Raw genomic sequence first — 15,994 nt, 5'->3', positions numbered from 1 at the left:
ATTTCCGCTATTGGCTAATGGAAACATCTCACGTCACGTCGCATACCCATCGCTAATCTCTCTCTCTCCGAGCCATTCACCCTCCATAACTATCCCTGCCCCTTTCTCTCTCTCTCTCTCTCCCTTTCTATCTCTCCCCCCCCCCCTCCCTCCGTCACTCTCTTCGCGACGGATCCTCTTACTTCCTCCGATTACCAGGTAAGCGACACAAGTGAGGAGTGTGAAGCGTGCATCACGGATGCTGGAGGGATTTCGTAGGTGGCTGCCGCGGCTTCTCTTGCCGCGAATCGTTGGCGTGGGGATAACTGGAGCTTCAACTTAAGTCAACTGTATCGCGTCAAGATGAAGTAGTACACACTGTCTCGTTGCGGAGTGCATGCGTCGAAGTGCACGTGGGAAACATCGCGTGGATAGAAGAGTGTAAAGAGAATCATAAATCGGTGGTACGATAACGCGGAGAATTTCTGCAGTTCTTTTCCGAAACTCCTGCTCATTAATGCATTAAGGCAGAAGATATGAGACTCTACGCTGTGAGTTGAATCTTATGTTTTTGTGTTTTTTCCGTACTTTTAATATTAAAACAATCATAACCGTTAAAATAACGGATTTCTAGATTAAATTACAAAAATTAAGATCATTGTTGTCAATTTTTGTATTTTCGGATTAATTATTTAAATATTTAAAAAAAAATTTTTAATTTAATTTTAAAAAGTAGTTAAAAATACGTATAAATTTAATGTCAGTTATTCTAGTGCTAATCGAATTTTAATTAGCTAAGTTTAAATGCGCAATAAAAGTAGAAAATTTTTGGGTTTACTTAATATTTTAACATTATGCATCTTCAAAATAGATTTCGAATTATGTATATAAAAAAGTTAATAAGTATTAAAGACTTAGTTAAATGTAAAATGAGAATCACTTTTATTACAAAGATAAATTTAACAATATAAACATAAAATATAATTTTATTTTAATTATTATATTAAGTGATTGTAAAATTAATAAAAAATAAATATTGACAAAACAATCTAAAACTATTTCTATTATGCGTTATTATTTTTTTTATATTTCTATATAGATTTATTTATCTTAAACTAACTTATATTAAATATAATTTTTAAAATCAATAAATGATACAAAATCTTATTTTTTAATTTTTATAAAAAAGATAAAATAAAAAATCAGAATTATGTGTTTTATATGGCTTATTATAAAAGAAAAATGTTTTTAATTTAATTTAAATTTAATTTTATTGTTCTTGTTTCAAAGTAATTTATTATTTCATATTATTTATTATATACTGATTTACACACACACAAAAAAAACTAAAACAATTATTTCAACATTGTTTTTACTTAAATTGCGTTACATTGTATTATATTTTAACGACAAAATGCATTTTTATAAATCTACAGTTATCTATATTTTTACATCGAAATGTAGATAACAGTGTCATTTTTTTGACGTACGGGACGTATCATAATTATACTCTCTTTACAGGTTGCTCTTATAACATGGGCGGCATTCGTAACTACATCTGCGGAAAATAACATCGCAAATTTGAGTAATGACAAGGTAAATTCGGCGAACAATACTATTAAATTATAATGTAGAAAATTACGTGAATCATTAACAGAATTATGGGAAAATTGTTAGAATACAAAGCTTTATTATATATTTATTTATATAATTATATAATGCAATTAAAAGTTATTTTTATAGCTTTTTCAGTTACAAATCTTTAAGTAATTTTTAACAAAAAAATCTGTTAATTATGTACATCTTAAAAAAACAGAAAAAATATAAATTCTATTTTAATTCTTTAATAAAAACTTAAAACATTTTAATATGAAATAGAGAAAGTGATTTTGAGGAAGATCGAAAACGATATTGATGCCCGAAAACATTTACAATTAAATCTAGATCGGTTTCCAATAGACGGTAGAGAAAGTTTGAAGATGATTGAAGCGTGTGTCGTAAAAAAAGTTTCTTCTTTCAATTTCGACAGCTGTAGCTGTGGGCGGCCTTGCTAAAATAACAGGGCCTAGAGTTTAGGCGAATAGAGTGCTTACAAACATTCTTAACCTTGGGGCATAGAAATCTTTAACCTCGATCTACTTGCAGCGCGTCATTCAAGTGCTACTTTACGTATAGGCGCGACGAGCCGAGATGAATTACAGCTGGGAGCTAACATAGACTGAGTGAATGTCGAGGAACAGATAGAGAAAGAGAACATTTTCACTTGCAACATGTTTGTGCCACACAAAATAGTTCATTGGTTACGGTTCCCATCTTTTTTAAATATCTTTCGTAAAGCGCCAGCTTTTCCATTGAAAAACGTAAACAACTAATTTTTCTTTACGTCTTCATGTCATTCTCTGCGTACAAAACAATAAAATTTATTTATAAAATTAAATATTATAAATTTGCGTGTAATATATTAAACAGAGGATAAATGATTTCAATTTATATTAAAATTTTTTATTAAAATTAAATTTAAAAATTTTATATGACAAGTAATATAAATAAGAAAGATTATTTTCTTTATTTATAAAATTAAATAAGTGTACACTAATAATTAGCATTTTGAAATTTAATTGTTACAGAGAAAATGATTGTCAAGAAAGTCGAATACTTTCGCGTATTTATTTGCATATTCTGGAAATTTTCACGTTTTTGTGTCAGAATGCATTCCACTTTGCCTGCCAAGAAATTCGCAGTAGAGTATAGAATTGCTTATCTAAATAAGTTTTTACAGATGTATTATTTTATATTGAAGAAAAGTTTAAGAATAGAAATATTCATTTTTCTATAATGTAAACTAGAGGAAGATCGTTAATACTGACATAGACCCCTTCCAGTGGCATCTTCTTCTCAGAAATTAAACATTCCACTGATAAATCTGCAATTAAAGAAATAAAAATTTATAATTTATACATTTATAGCTTTTTATCTGTTATATATAAAATATATTTAGAACAAATTCTTCAAAAAGCAAGAATAAAATTTTGATTTTTTTATATAGTTTAAACAACAGTAAATATATTATTAATAATATTACAATTTTTTATATTGTAAAGATATATTTTAATTCTATATTTATTATTAGTATTCCTGAAAATTACGTATAAAGTTAAAAAGACTGACAATTACATGATTGCAAAATTAAAGACAAAAAAATATAATAAGTCATATATAATAAAAAATTAAATCAAAAATAAAATAATACAAAAAAATAAGAATTTTAAACTTTATAAAATTGAAATTTATTTGTATATGTGTCTAATGTAAATAATATAAGAAAACACACACACACTCTCTCTTTCTCTCTATGTTTCTATTAATTTCTTATAAATTAATAACGTGAAATTGTATGCACTTGTATTTATATGTGCGGATGAAGAAAATAGATTATAATATAAATGTATTTCTCCGAGCGTTTTCTAAGATCAATATTAATCTTCTTATTCAACAACTTTAGTTTGCTGATTGAAAGTGAACGTTTTCTTATAAGGTTGAAGTCCTTAGATTTCTTTATACTCTCGCGCAAAATAAAACACACTGTAAACCGTTTAAGGATAAACGGTGAAAATTTCGCGTCGTGGAAGCGCGAGTCGCGTCAGCGGGTGGATTAATCGCGGTTGTTTAGTTCGAGTGTATTCCGGGTGAAATTGATGCAATTGCTATTATACAAATACCGAGGCTGAATTAAGAGGCGCGCCAGCGGAACGTCGTCAGGGACAAGGTAAAACGCGACAACGAGGAGAATGCGCCGACGGGCACGAGGAGCATGTATTTTCTTCGCGTTAAAAGGAAACTCGCCAGTGAAAGTGGCCACACGCGGACGTAAATTCGTTCGCCGGTGATTGCTGTTGTTCCAACGAAATGCACCATCGCGCACCATCGTGTGTTACACAATGTCACGCAACGTAGAGAAACGAATCGATTGACGTTTGTCAAGTGTACGATTGATAACCGCAATTGAAATTTTCCAGTCGGAAAGCTGAGAAAATTATATCTCGATCGAGGCTCTTGAAAAAAAATCGATTGATGTTGCATCGTGGGAATCCATTTAATTTTATTCTCTCGATTTATTCGAAACACGATATTTGCGGTTTCTAATAACAAAAAAATTAATTTACCGTGGAAGCTATATTTTATTTGAAAAATAATAATATAAAAGAAAATTGAAGTGGATTTTTCTTGAGATAAAATATACTCTGAAAATATGCAGGTAATTTAGTGAATATTTATTTTCTTATGACATGGGAACAATGTATGGAGAAAGTTGTTTTTGATGTGTTTATGTATAAATCATGCACCAAATTGAAAAGATAAGACTGCTCGTTTTTGAAGCGGAATCTTTAGTGCCTCGACAAAGTTACAATTATTTCTTATTGACGCATTCGCCCCACAAAAGGCAAGGTACTGCTCCTTATTATTACTTTAATACACCATTTCTCTCCATATCCGTGTCGGATAAGCCAAACGATAGTCAATTACGTCTTGATTTATTCGTAATATTTATGCATCATAGATCCGTAACACACGCAAAAAGTTTCTGACGCTTCTAGTTCAGGATACTATTCAAACTAGGTCATTGACAAAACAAACTATGAAAGAAATTTGAATACCACAAAAGACAGATACAAATTTCTCGAAAAGTATGATTTTCTCTAAATATATATTAATATTTCTTTTTTTTTTAGAAGAAAAGAATGTATATATTATAAAAGTGACTTGTTATTTGTGAAAAATATTTTATTCATTAAAAATTTAAAAAATTTTTAATCAAACTAAGTTTAAGAATTAAACATCAAAATTTATCTTTAAAGAATTTGATTATATTTAATCGATAATTGTAAAACATTGAGGAATAACTAGTAAATATTAAAAAACCAAGTAAATGTATAATTTACTCATTAGAACCGTTCGATAAAGGGATATTAGCTCTAAATTTCGATCTAATCAATTTGATTCCTTCGTTATATCGAACCGTTCAATTAGAAGTACAGAGACGCGTGTTTTGCGAAAGAAAGCAAAATATGTGGTTTCGGCAAATAAGGAGAAAGTAAAGGGTCCATCGGCCATCGGATTGAGGACGTATCAGCTCAGCTTCGTTCTCGCTGGACCATCGGGATTTACTCGACTCTCACTGGTTTTTCTTTTGCGCGCGGTGCAGAGGAATGCGGCGCATCTTTCTCGTTTCTCCTTTCTTCTCGCTCGAACGCCACGGGAGAAAGGGAGATCGGTGCCGGTACCGTAACTGCACCTTTCTCTCGCGCCGGGCGACCGCCAGATGCGTTATTTTCAGCCACCGCGCGCGCCGATCTCCCCGCGATGCGGAAAGATCGCCGGGCGGGATTACGACGAGAAATTACAGGGTGCCGCAGATTCTTTTTAATGGGTGTGTCCGTCCCATATAGCCAGAGCATCGCTCGATTCTTTTCGAGAACTGGTTAATTATCTCTAGCAAACGATAACTATCTGCTTAGCGAAATCTACCGGTGGTTATCTTTTATTTTTCTCAGCAACAAATTTATTGATTTTCATGTTCCACTAGCTCCTTTACGGGGGCAACAGTTGGCCGTCGCGTTTTCGTGAAAGTTGGTCGCTCCGGCTTGTAATAAACGACCAAAAGAATTCGCTGTGCCACAAACTTTTTGGAGAATATTGTTCTTTCATTCGATTACACGTTTTGTGCAACGTACATGTGTAATATATATAATATTGTATATAATGTAGCAGGCGCGATATGCTAGTTTCTTGTCTCATAAAAAAAAAAGTATGCCGACATCGGCCACCTAGGAATAGTCGAAGCACGTTGGTCGTCGATTTTTATTGTGAGTACGCTATACTTCGCACTTTTTACGCCTCCTTCTTGCAAAATCTTCTGGGTCACCGCTATTTGCTTCGTTTCGAGATCCATGGCACTTGGATCCGATCGAGTATCTCGTTTCCTCCTCCGGTCAATAACATCGATGCCAGAATACTGCAGAAAGAGTAAAGAGAGTAACAAATGAGTATCTTCAACGTGATAGAACGAGGAAAGTTACTTAACGAGCGTTCAAAATAATTTAAGAGGAGTGTTGAACACGATAATGACGGCTGCTTAAGAAAATGAAGGGAAATGCGCTCTTAATATCGTACAATAAGTTATATAAAATAAATTTTCCCATACGTGAAATTTATATAAATGTTCCTATAAAGGTACAAAGGTAAATGGAATACCATGTAAATATAATTGCATGAATGTTAAACAAATTTAATTTCGTTTTTATATAAATTGTCCAAATAAGGAAAAGCTGAAGACCGAAAAAAAATAAAGATGTTACAAAATGGAATAAATAATATTTTATTATTTTATTTCTTAATTTTTAATAACTTTTTATTTAATTTTAGTTTTGTGTAGTTTTCTTGTCAATGTGCTATAATTTCTACAAATATAACTATGCGAATATAGCTGTTATTTTTGTATAAAATGTGTTTAAATTTCTTTTTAATAAATTAACATAAATTTACATATTTATTCAATTCAATATTTATCAATAATTGATTAATAATATTATATGCAAATCAATAATACATTAATTTGCAATAATAAAAAAAAATCTTTTTTAACTAACAAAATTGATTTGCGCATAATATAATATGTTTTTATATAGGAGAGATTGCAACATTTTTACTTTATACATAATTTCATAGGAAGCACAATTTTCCGGTATAATTTTCACTGTAAATGTATTCTGAATAATTTTCTAGACAATTTGTAACTGATTTGTTTTTTAGGTTGTCGATTACACGGAGTTTCATGATTTGCCGGTGAAGCAGGTAGTACAGCCGTACGTGACGGACGTAGAAGCGAAGAGTTCTGAACCGTCGGGCACCGAGGATCGTTCTGACGATTTCCCGAATGCCGGATTAAGTAGATCAGCAGTTCACGCCGGCGAGGAGAGAGGATCGAATGGTGTTTCCACGACCGATTCCTCCTCGCCAGGATCGATTTATGCGACGCCGGTCGCCGAGACAAGTGTCCGTTTAGAGACGACCGACAACTATCCATTTAGAGAGTATCCAACGAGTCACGAGCTAGGATACACCGAGGACGTGCTTCTTGTCGAAAATGCCGGTAGTTTTGGACAAAAAGTTCGACAAAATCGCCCGGGTGACGGGACGATTATCAGGATCAACGAGGACCAAAGGAATGACGAGTACACGAGTTTCCAGAAGCCCTTCAGCAGCAGCACTGTGTCTCTCGGAGATGAAGATAATCGCAAGAGGCCTTACGCGTCGGCCACTCGAGAACCATTTGTGCTCGCGCTGAAGGAAAGTAATTTGGGGGATAATTCACCCTCTAACGATTCTAAGACGATCAGGTCTGAAACGTCCGCGAGGAATTCCGACAAAGTTCTCAGTGAAGTCACGACAGAAAGCTCGCCGCCGGATAACGTTGCTTCAATCCTCGAGAACGACGTCGTGGCCGAAATTCTTCCGACCCCACAAGCGAGATTATCCCGTGCGCATAATGGTACCGCGGACGAAAAGACCGCAGAGAAATCTCAGGAGTCCACTAAAAAACCGGAGAACGTTGTGAGAACGTCGACGTCCGTGGAGATCAGCCCTTCATTTCAAGTGAGATTTTCAGGCCCCATCGTAGTGGCCGACTTGCCTAACAGAGAAACTCAGGAGATGGTTGTTGATTATACGGACGAGGTATCCGAAGCGTATAGGCCGGTCGGGAATACCGAGATTACCTCGGAGATGACCAATGACGATGCCTCTAAAGTGGCGGCTTCTTCCAGCATAACATCCTCGGTTATGCTGAATCCTCTGCACGTCGGAATCACGCTGATGAACGCCAATCAAGCTAGTTTAACGGACAGCGAGCAATCTGCTGCGATTGACTATGTTCAGGATTATCCCCAGCAAGATCTACAACATTTGGCAACTGTTGGTGGGGAATTTGTCAAGAATGACGGAAACCAATCACGTATCGATTATCAGGATGAGAATTTTGAACGCGAGATCGAGAAGCAAGTTGAAGTTGACATGCAAAAAATTCCCAACAACTCGGTCGAGATTCAAAAGTCTATCGAGCTCTACCATACCGCGCCGGTACACGAGATCCATTATCCTCCGGAATACATTCAACAGACTGCAAATCTCGGTATCGTCGAAACGAACAATATTGGGGGTGTGCACCGAACGAAGCAACAGTACGATTTCGTCGAACAACCAGAATTGCGACCGACTTATCAAGGTAATGTAATATTCTATTTTTTCATTAAACAATACATTTTTATTTATCAGATTTTTTATTTTATATATATATGTATGTATGTATACTATATTTATAATTACAAAAATATCATTGCGCTTCTAAGCAGCTAAGCTTAGTTGTTCTGGAAATAAACAGATAAATAAATTTTATTTATTTACAAATCAATTAAAATCTGTGTAGCTATAAAAAGTAAAAATTAATCGAAATTAATAGAAATTAATGTCAAAATAAATATATGTATTTTATTTTCATTTATCAGTTATATTTTTTACTTTTACACGAAACCATTACAAAGTTGAAGTTAAAGAATTGCCCTAATAATAATTTCGGGACGATTTAACTTTCACCAAATTTCTTCAACGCGGAAAAAATCAGTATGATGCAATCTTGCATTAATAACGGATGCAACGACGGATTAATGCTCGCCCATAACGCGCGTAATAATCGCATTATTCGAAGCATACATCAGCGCCACTGTAGATTGCTAGTTTTCACCCATATGTGTTGGAATGCGGTAGACAATGCGTTAATATCGCCTTCCGTTCCAGATAACGACCAGGACGAAAAGAACGTCATTAAGGCCCAGCAGGCACCTACGTTCTCGCAGAAGCTCAACCGGCACGAATACAACGTCCTCGAGGACGACGTTGGCAAACCGATGACCTCGGCCGTGGGCACTGAGTACTCGTCAAACACTTACGAGCAGACGCCCCTCGAGTTGCAGTCGTACAAGTATAACAGCATTCAGCCGGCTCTGCTAGGCCCGAATCAGTTCGATGACTCGTTATATGATCAATCGAACGTACGGCATAATTTTAACGGCAACGATAACGGCACGCCGACACGTGCAAAACCTATCGGAAGTTCCACGAGGCAAGAAACGGCGAGCGAACCTGTGAAGACTTACGTACCGACTACGTATCAGTATTCGGTGCAGCATCCGCAATCAAATCAACCGTACGACCATCAGCATCAATTCCGTTCGCCGGAGATAAGGCGACCGGAAGTTCAGCAGCTTCTACTCAGGATAATACCCGAGGGATCGTCTGCGAACGGAGGCTTCCTGGTGCCGCTTCCACGGCCCTATCCGATCGAGAAGATCATCGAGAAGACTGTCCACACTGTGCCGGGTCCGATCGAGATCGAGAAGAAGATTCCGGTGGAGCGATTGGTTGGTGAGAAGAAGGTACAGATACAGGTGTCAGTGCCACAGCCGCAGCCGCAGCTGTATGTGGACAAGCAGATCCGTCTGCCGCACATCTATCCGTTCCACATTGAACGGGTGGTCGAGAAAAGGGTGCCGTATACGGTACAGCGATTAGTAGTGCAGCCTGTGCAGCCTCCTTCGTATCCTCTGCACGTGAGGCTACCGGCGGCTTACCCGGCGTATCCGACGGCACCGATCGAACAGCCGGCGGCGCATGCAACCGTCGCGATAGAGAAGCCCACGGAGAAGCCGACGATTTCTTCGCGTCCTCCTCCATCTCCTCCACGACCGTATCGCGCGAACACGGATAGGCCGACTGACGGCGGTGGCGGCAACCCAGTCGAGACCAGATTCACAAAGTATTATCAGAAGCCACAAGAGGCAATCTTTGCCGAAACCGCGAATCTCCACGGTGTTGCCGGTGGCTTGACGTTCGTGCCGCAGCCACAAAGCGCGACGAACCTGTCGCAGTTCTACAGCATCCCCTACGGCAGACCGTCGGCGTACGACAATATCGACGTCGGCAAGAACTTGGTTCCCACGGCACACCTTTCCAACATCAAGCTGGTGATACTGCCGAAGAAATTCGCCAGCCACGTGATACTGCGGCCGCATACGGCCGCGCCGTCGTACGCGATACCGTCCTTCGGACGGCAGATCCTTTACAATCTAGTGGAGAAGGATAAGACGGTCAAGAATGAGTACGTCGGTCCTACGCCACCGCGCAAAATCTCACAGAGCAAGGTGTACCCTCAAACGAAGTCGCCGCAGTTCTCAACGAGCGCCGCTCAATCGTTGGCCACTCTGAGAAAGTCCAGGCAGCCCGAGACGCAGCATTACGGAAGTTTCAGGCAATCGAAAATGGAGTACGGTTTTAAGCCGCCTATGGTGCCGTCCATTCAATACGACGAAGATACCGCCAGTAAAGTAGAGAATTAACGTAGCTGCCTAGGATAGTAATAGTATTTACATTAGGCAAGCGTCTAAAAGTGTACTATAAAAAATGTCTATGTAAGGGAATTTTCATCTCTTTCAAACGTTTCTCTTAAGCATCTTTTATTATAAACGTTTCTTGCATTCTTGCATTATTTGAATGTTTCAGAACAATTCGTGGATATGTGATTGATCTAAAAAGTAAGATAATGTATAAGAAAGAGTCAATTTACAATACTTCTATATATATCCATGAAGATTTATTTGTGACACAAATTTTAGATTTTAATATTCCTTACACACACACATATTTATTACTTTTTTCAATCACTTGAAATTTTTCTAACTTATTTTGATGAGTAATTTTATTACTTTACAATTTATATTAGCATTATATCTATTATTATATTTTATGATAAAACATTATATTTTGTATATTATTTTATATATCTTGTTATATTTAAGTACCTAAAATTATTTTATTACTACTGCAAACAAATAAGAAAAAAGCGATAGTTTACAAATATTATAAGAAAAGATTTTATTGTAATATTGGATGTTAACCATAAAACATTTTTCATGACATTACTGTATATTGTTAATATAATAATTATGATAATGAAATGGACGCATATGTAAGTTTTGTACAATATATTTTCTATTTTCATACGTTATTTCTTTCTGTATGGTTTATTTCATTTTATTTTTATAAACTTTATTTTTATAAACTTCTGTAATATATATATTAAACTCTCTTTCTTTCTCTCTTGACCGCACGCAAAAGAACATAAACAAACTTCTTCACTATCTCAACTCGATTTTACTGTAGAAAAGTTTTTTCATAATTGACCAATCGCGTTATGTGCAGATGCAATTTTGCTCTATAAAAGCTTTATTTGTAATTTAGCAATCAAATTAAGAAATTTACCTTATCTCGCTTAGATATGTGTAATAAATCAAAATAGTGAAAGCGTGTCTTTTGACAAGTGTTGTGACAAAACAAAAGTTTAAAAAATGTTATATTTTGAAAAGCACAAAGCAATTTAAACAAAAATTTTATTATTGTAAAAGTACTTAATAAAAGCGTGTTAAAAAAATAGCTATAAAAAAGTAGAATAAATATTTATAACAAATCTCAAAAATAGATATATTCATAGATTTATCTAAATACATTGCGCATATCTGTTGGAAACAAGAAATCAGTCTTGATATCAAGAAATCAGAGAAACAGCAGATAGATGTTTTTTATTCTAAAAAATGTTAAAGAGTAAGCATAAATAGAAACTATATATAAATGATTATTTATGCATTTAGTTAAATTTGTCTAAGTAAGCTTTAACCTTTTGTTTTTCTTGTTTCAGAAAAATCTAATATATATCTGTTTTTTACTTATTACAAATATTATATTTTTTATAATTATCACTATTTGCAGTATCTTAATTATTGACTTATTTTTATTTTTGCTGTAAAATTATAAATCTTATATTATCATTAATGGATATTATGCCTGCAGTAGATAGTATATGAGTATGTTACGATGCTTAGAGAACTGAATTATCGACGTAAATAAAAAGAAGAATCAAAATCTTAAATAATAATAATTAAAAGATAGACTTCATCTTACAATTGATATAATTTGCCTTTAATAATTGATGTAATATGAAAATAATGTTAAAAGTAAATACGAATATATCTATTGTTCTAATTTAAGCAAAATATTTTGCAAATGGAAATAAACGTAGTAGTATTTGCAGTGCGATTAACACAGCAGCGTTTATTTCTTTCCTTCTTACGTTGCCCAATTTCATTATGTTTCACATTCACCTAGCTAAACTGCACTTTTTATTTGCAATAAAATTTAGTAACACACTCTGTATCTCCGAGAGCATCGTTTCGCTCAGCGAACCATGGCGCGATTTTCCGTAATGCCAGTTGCTCGCAAATTACAGCTTGCCATGTGTGACTCTTTAAAAAATCTGGCAAATAACATTTAACGTAGCATAACGATTTAATAATCTGTACGTTAAACGTTAACAAGTCGTATAAAAAGCTTTACACCAAAAAAAGGCGTTGCTTTAACGTACCTGTCTACATGTATCATATAAACAGGTACATTAAAGCAAATGGAACATCGAAATTAACATAAATCGATTTTCCACGTGTATACATTAAATATATAGAAACCGCACTTCATACATCTCGTTCCGATATTATTTTCCGCGAAAATATCTCTATAAAATGTAAATATATCGTACCGTCATTACCCGACTACTGAATAATTTGCGTTGTTGATGGTACTCATCTCAGCGAAATGCTTGAAATATTGATTCCCTAAATAACATGTCGAATAAAATCAAGGAAATTATCAAAAAAATCTCGAAAAAAATCTTGAAACGTTAAATTAATTATTAATTAATTATTAATTAAATAATTTAATGAGAAGACCGCTTTTCTTTCCTCTTTTTCTCCCTTTCTTTTTATTACATCTAAGATACATTTCTGTCGCATTAATAAAGAATTATCATTTCACATATATAAGTATAAGTTAAACGATCATGTGTGAAAGTTCACGCCGGAAGTAAATTCGAGTGGAACTATCTTTTGATAATTTCGGAACAAAGCAGTCGTCGGGAAACTCCCTCGATTTTAATGACACAGCTACTTATCTGTTGTTTTTTTGCAAGTCATCTGGCATGAACCGACAATCATCATGAGCTCGTCGTTATTCGCACAGTGGTGGGATTCCAGCGACCCGGCCAGTGGTAAGGACGCTGATGAGGGAGAGATTGCGTGACCGCCGGCGCTGCATTGCGAAACGGAATTATCCGCCGTTAGGAAATCATAGGTAAGAAGAGCAAATAGCGTCAAATTTAAATCAGATTGTATCACCGCGCGGCATTCCTCGCTCTCCGTAGAAAGCAAGCAACGCGTGAAACGCATCACTTAGGAAAGTCTCACTTGAGTTTAAGTGCCAGCGCGGGTATCCCCCCGTCAGCTCCAACCGTCTTTGAAGATGATTGTCGTTAATGTTGCATGGTATATAGTCCTGTATAGTAATAATAATGATCTGTCTTAACAAAAGTAATAAATAAAAATAATGTAAAAAATATAATACATCTGTTTAATAACAATGTAAAATTTTTATAATTATAATTACTAAAATCTAATATTATTAAAGTGTTACAGTGTATAATGAAAATCATTTCTTAATATAAATTTGTATATATTTTGACTATAATTTCACTATTTTTTTAAAAGCAAGTTTAATAAGTTTAATAAGCATTTTAATTAAATCAATTTACTTTTATTATAAATTGATTTTTATTTATTTGAAAATTCTCATATAATGCAAAATATACTTTTTTTGTGATATCACTTCTATTAAGTAAGTGCGTTTATGAGACTAGTGATTTCGCACAGTCGTATACCATCAACATGTTGATAAATTGTGGGATAATTCGGGAACAGGACTGTTGTTTCACATTTCCCCGAGATGAGCGGTGTATGTCATTAAAAACAGATAAACTTCTGCGACCGTATCGCATATAAAGAATGACAAACATCTGTGTGGCCCTCTCACAATGTTTTTGTCATCTTTCATTAAAACGTAACGATGGTTTCTTTATACTCTACTCTTTATATAATGCAGTTCATCAAATATTACAATAAAAATGAACATAAAATAAAATAAATTCGTATAAAAAGTAGTAAAAATCCTTTTTTTTAGATAATAATATAAAATTAAATTGTTTTCTTATGTATTCAAAAGCTTAAACTATTTCATTATTATTTATATTAATTAATATATAATATAATATCGGTGATTGTCAAATACACTTATTATACTATCAAACAAAAGAATTTGCTTTTTTAATTCCAAAAAGGAAAATAATTACTTTTTGGGTTTTTTTTAACAGTGTAATGCTCCAATTTTCAAAATATTTTATGTTATAATCTCAAAAAATTTAAGATTAATATTGCATTAAAAAAGTTACTTTAACTTATTATACTATTGTTGTAATACAGTTGTAATTACATCAAAAATTTTATTCCATTTAAAATTAAGTATATTGTTGGAACTTTCAATTTCTCAAAAGAAATTTTTCTTAGACATTAAGATTAATAATTAATCGGTTTTTAATAAGATTAATAAGATTTCTTAATCATATAATTGAACAAATAGATTAACCTTTTGACTCAATTATTTAATTTAAAAAATTTTATTAATCGTAATTTTTAAAATTCTCCCGATAATTGAAAGTTCCATCAATCTTCTTAATCCTAAACAAAGTAAATCTTTTTAGCACGTCATATGTAATGACATATAATAGCAAGATAAATTATTAAGATAACCTTCCTTTACAACTTCAACCTCGAATTTCTCAAGATTTTGATGTATGTAGAGAATTTCTAAAGTCACAATTCTATTGAACATACAAGAAAACTCACACGGAATCTTTCCTTCTTGTTGGGGTCTGCTACCGAGCAGCCTATATATGCATCTTTCATATATATAAATATATATTACTTTAATGTTACACGAGAAGATAAAGTATGCCCATAATCGGATCCGCCGTAAGCGAAAGGATTAACCCGCCGTTTGGGTCTTACGCCGTCTAACTGCTTGACGTAACGAGCTACATGCGTTGCGGCATTAGCATATCGTTACGGTTGTCGGTGCACGCCGGCGCAGGCATATTAATATTACGAGGATGATGACACCCCGTCGCTTGCGTTACATTCGCGGAGATCTTTCAAGGACACGCGGGATCGCCGTGCGTATTCACAAAAGAAGAAGAAAAAAAAACCCCGAGAGGTGAGAGAGCGTCGTTAGTAATGCTCCAGATGAGCGTGTGCCCTTCCTCGTGCGCGCACGCGGTGACGACGCGCACAAAGAAGATCGAAAGGCAGGATTTACGCAGCGAACGCAGGGCACGCTGGAAGATTCCGCATAATTAAGGCTCCCCGATTGCGCAACCCTCTAAACGGGAGCGATGTTACTCGCCTACTGCGCGTGCCTCTTCGACGTAATCCTGATTCAGGGACGCTCACATCCGCACCACCTCGCGTGTATCACGACGCGCGCGCGCGTGTGTGTGTGTGTGTGTGTGTGGACGATTGTTCAACGAATTAAAATCTTTACGATCGCTCAAATAGCCGTGCACTTTATAATATCCACTTAACTTTGACAGATATGATAGACTTTAGTGCTAAAATTAGTTTTTCCATGTAATTTAATTAAGCGACAAGCACGTGCGCGTTCTAAAAAATCATTGATTTTAATTTTTGACGTATTAAAAATTTATTTTTATTCGATATAACTATTCAAATTAATAACAATTAATTAAATTTTCAATAACAATTTAAAAACTTAAAAATTTCTAAAAATTAATTATGAATTGTAAAAAATGACAAAGATCTCTCAAACATGGATTCGTTAAATATTAATCCAAACAATTCATAAATTATCAATTATCAATTCAAGATTTAAATTCTTTTATTTAATTTGATATTTTTAATCCAAAATTATTGATTTGGAATACCGACTTTAAATCGTTTTTATAATATTAATA

At 34.5% G+C, this 15,994-nt stretch overlaps 1 protein-coding gene and 2 long non-coding RNA genes across 4 annotated transcripts in view; 1 reads left to right on the top strand and 2 right to left on the bottom strand.

Annotated features, from left to right (window-relative positions):
• Positions 1 to 176: 176 nt before the first annotated feature.
• On the top strand, positions 177 to 10,819 carry LOC105840047. Its single transcript, XM_012686776.3, has 4 exons — positions 177 to 530; positions 1,501 to 1,575; positions 6,790 to 8,260; positions 8,830 to 10,819. Exons 1-4 carry the CDS (start codon positions 516 to 518, stop codon positions 10,425 to 10,427), a joined length of 3,159 nt encoding a protein of 1,052 aa, XP_012542230.2. The 5' UTR covers positions 177 to 515; the 3' UTR covers positions 10,428 to 10,819.
• Positions 2,523 to 15,994, bottom strand: part of LOC105840052 — a 34,401-nt gene continuing 20,929 nt past the window's right edge. The window contains exons 2-3 of one of the 2 annotated variants that reach the window (XR_004962486.1): positions 5,866 to 5,992; positions 2,523 to 2,902 (exon numbers count right to left, since the gene is read on the bottom strand). This is a non-coding gene — a long non-coding RNA (uncharacterized LOC105840052). Of the gene's footprint in view, positions 2,903 to 5,445; positions 5,993 to 15,994 lie in introns of those variants that run through there. The other variant, XR_003625570.2, reaches the window with a different exon arrangement.
• On the bottom strand, positions 10,995 to 15,931 carry LOC118644730. The gene is made up of 2 exons (XR_004962487.1): positions 14,871 to 15,931; positions 10,995 to 13,467 (listed from the first exon to the last, which is right to left on the bottom strand). It is a non-coding gene; the product is annotated as an uncharacterized LOC118644730 (long non-coding RNA).

Source organism: Monomorium pharaonis, chromosome 3, assembly GCF_013373865.1.
Source record: "Monomorium pharaonis isolate MP-MQ-018 chromosome 3, ASM1337386v2, whole genome shotgun sequence".
Classification (NCBI taxonomy): domain Eukaryota; kingdom Metazoa; phylum Arthropoda; class Insecta; order Hymenoptera; family Formicidae; genus Monomorium; species Monomorium pharaonis.
Note: the sequence above shows the minus strand (reverse complement) of the source record. Positions and strands in the feature narration are given on the sequence as shown.

Coding starts and splice junctions, on each gene's coding strand:
- LOC105840047 (XM_012686776.3), top strand. Junction 1,576..6,789: donor CAAATTTGAGTAATGACAAG/GTAAATTCGGCG, acceptor TTTGTTTTTTAG/GTTGTCGATTACACGGAGTT. Junction 8,261..8,829: donor ATTGCGACCGACTTATCAAG/GTAATGTAATAT, acceptor CTTCCGTTCCAG/ATAACGACCAGGACGAAAAG.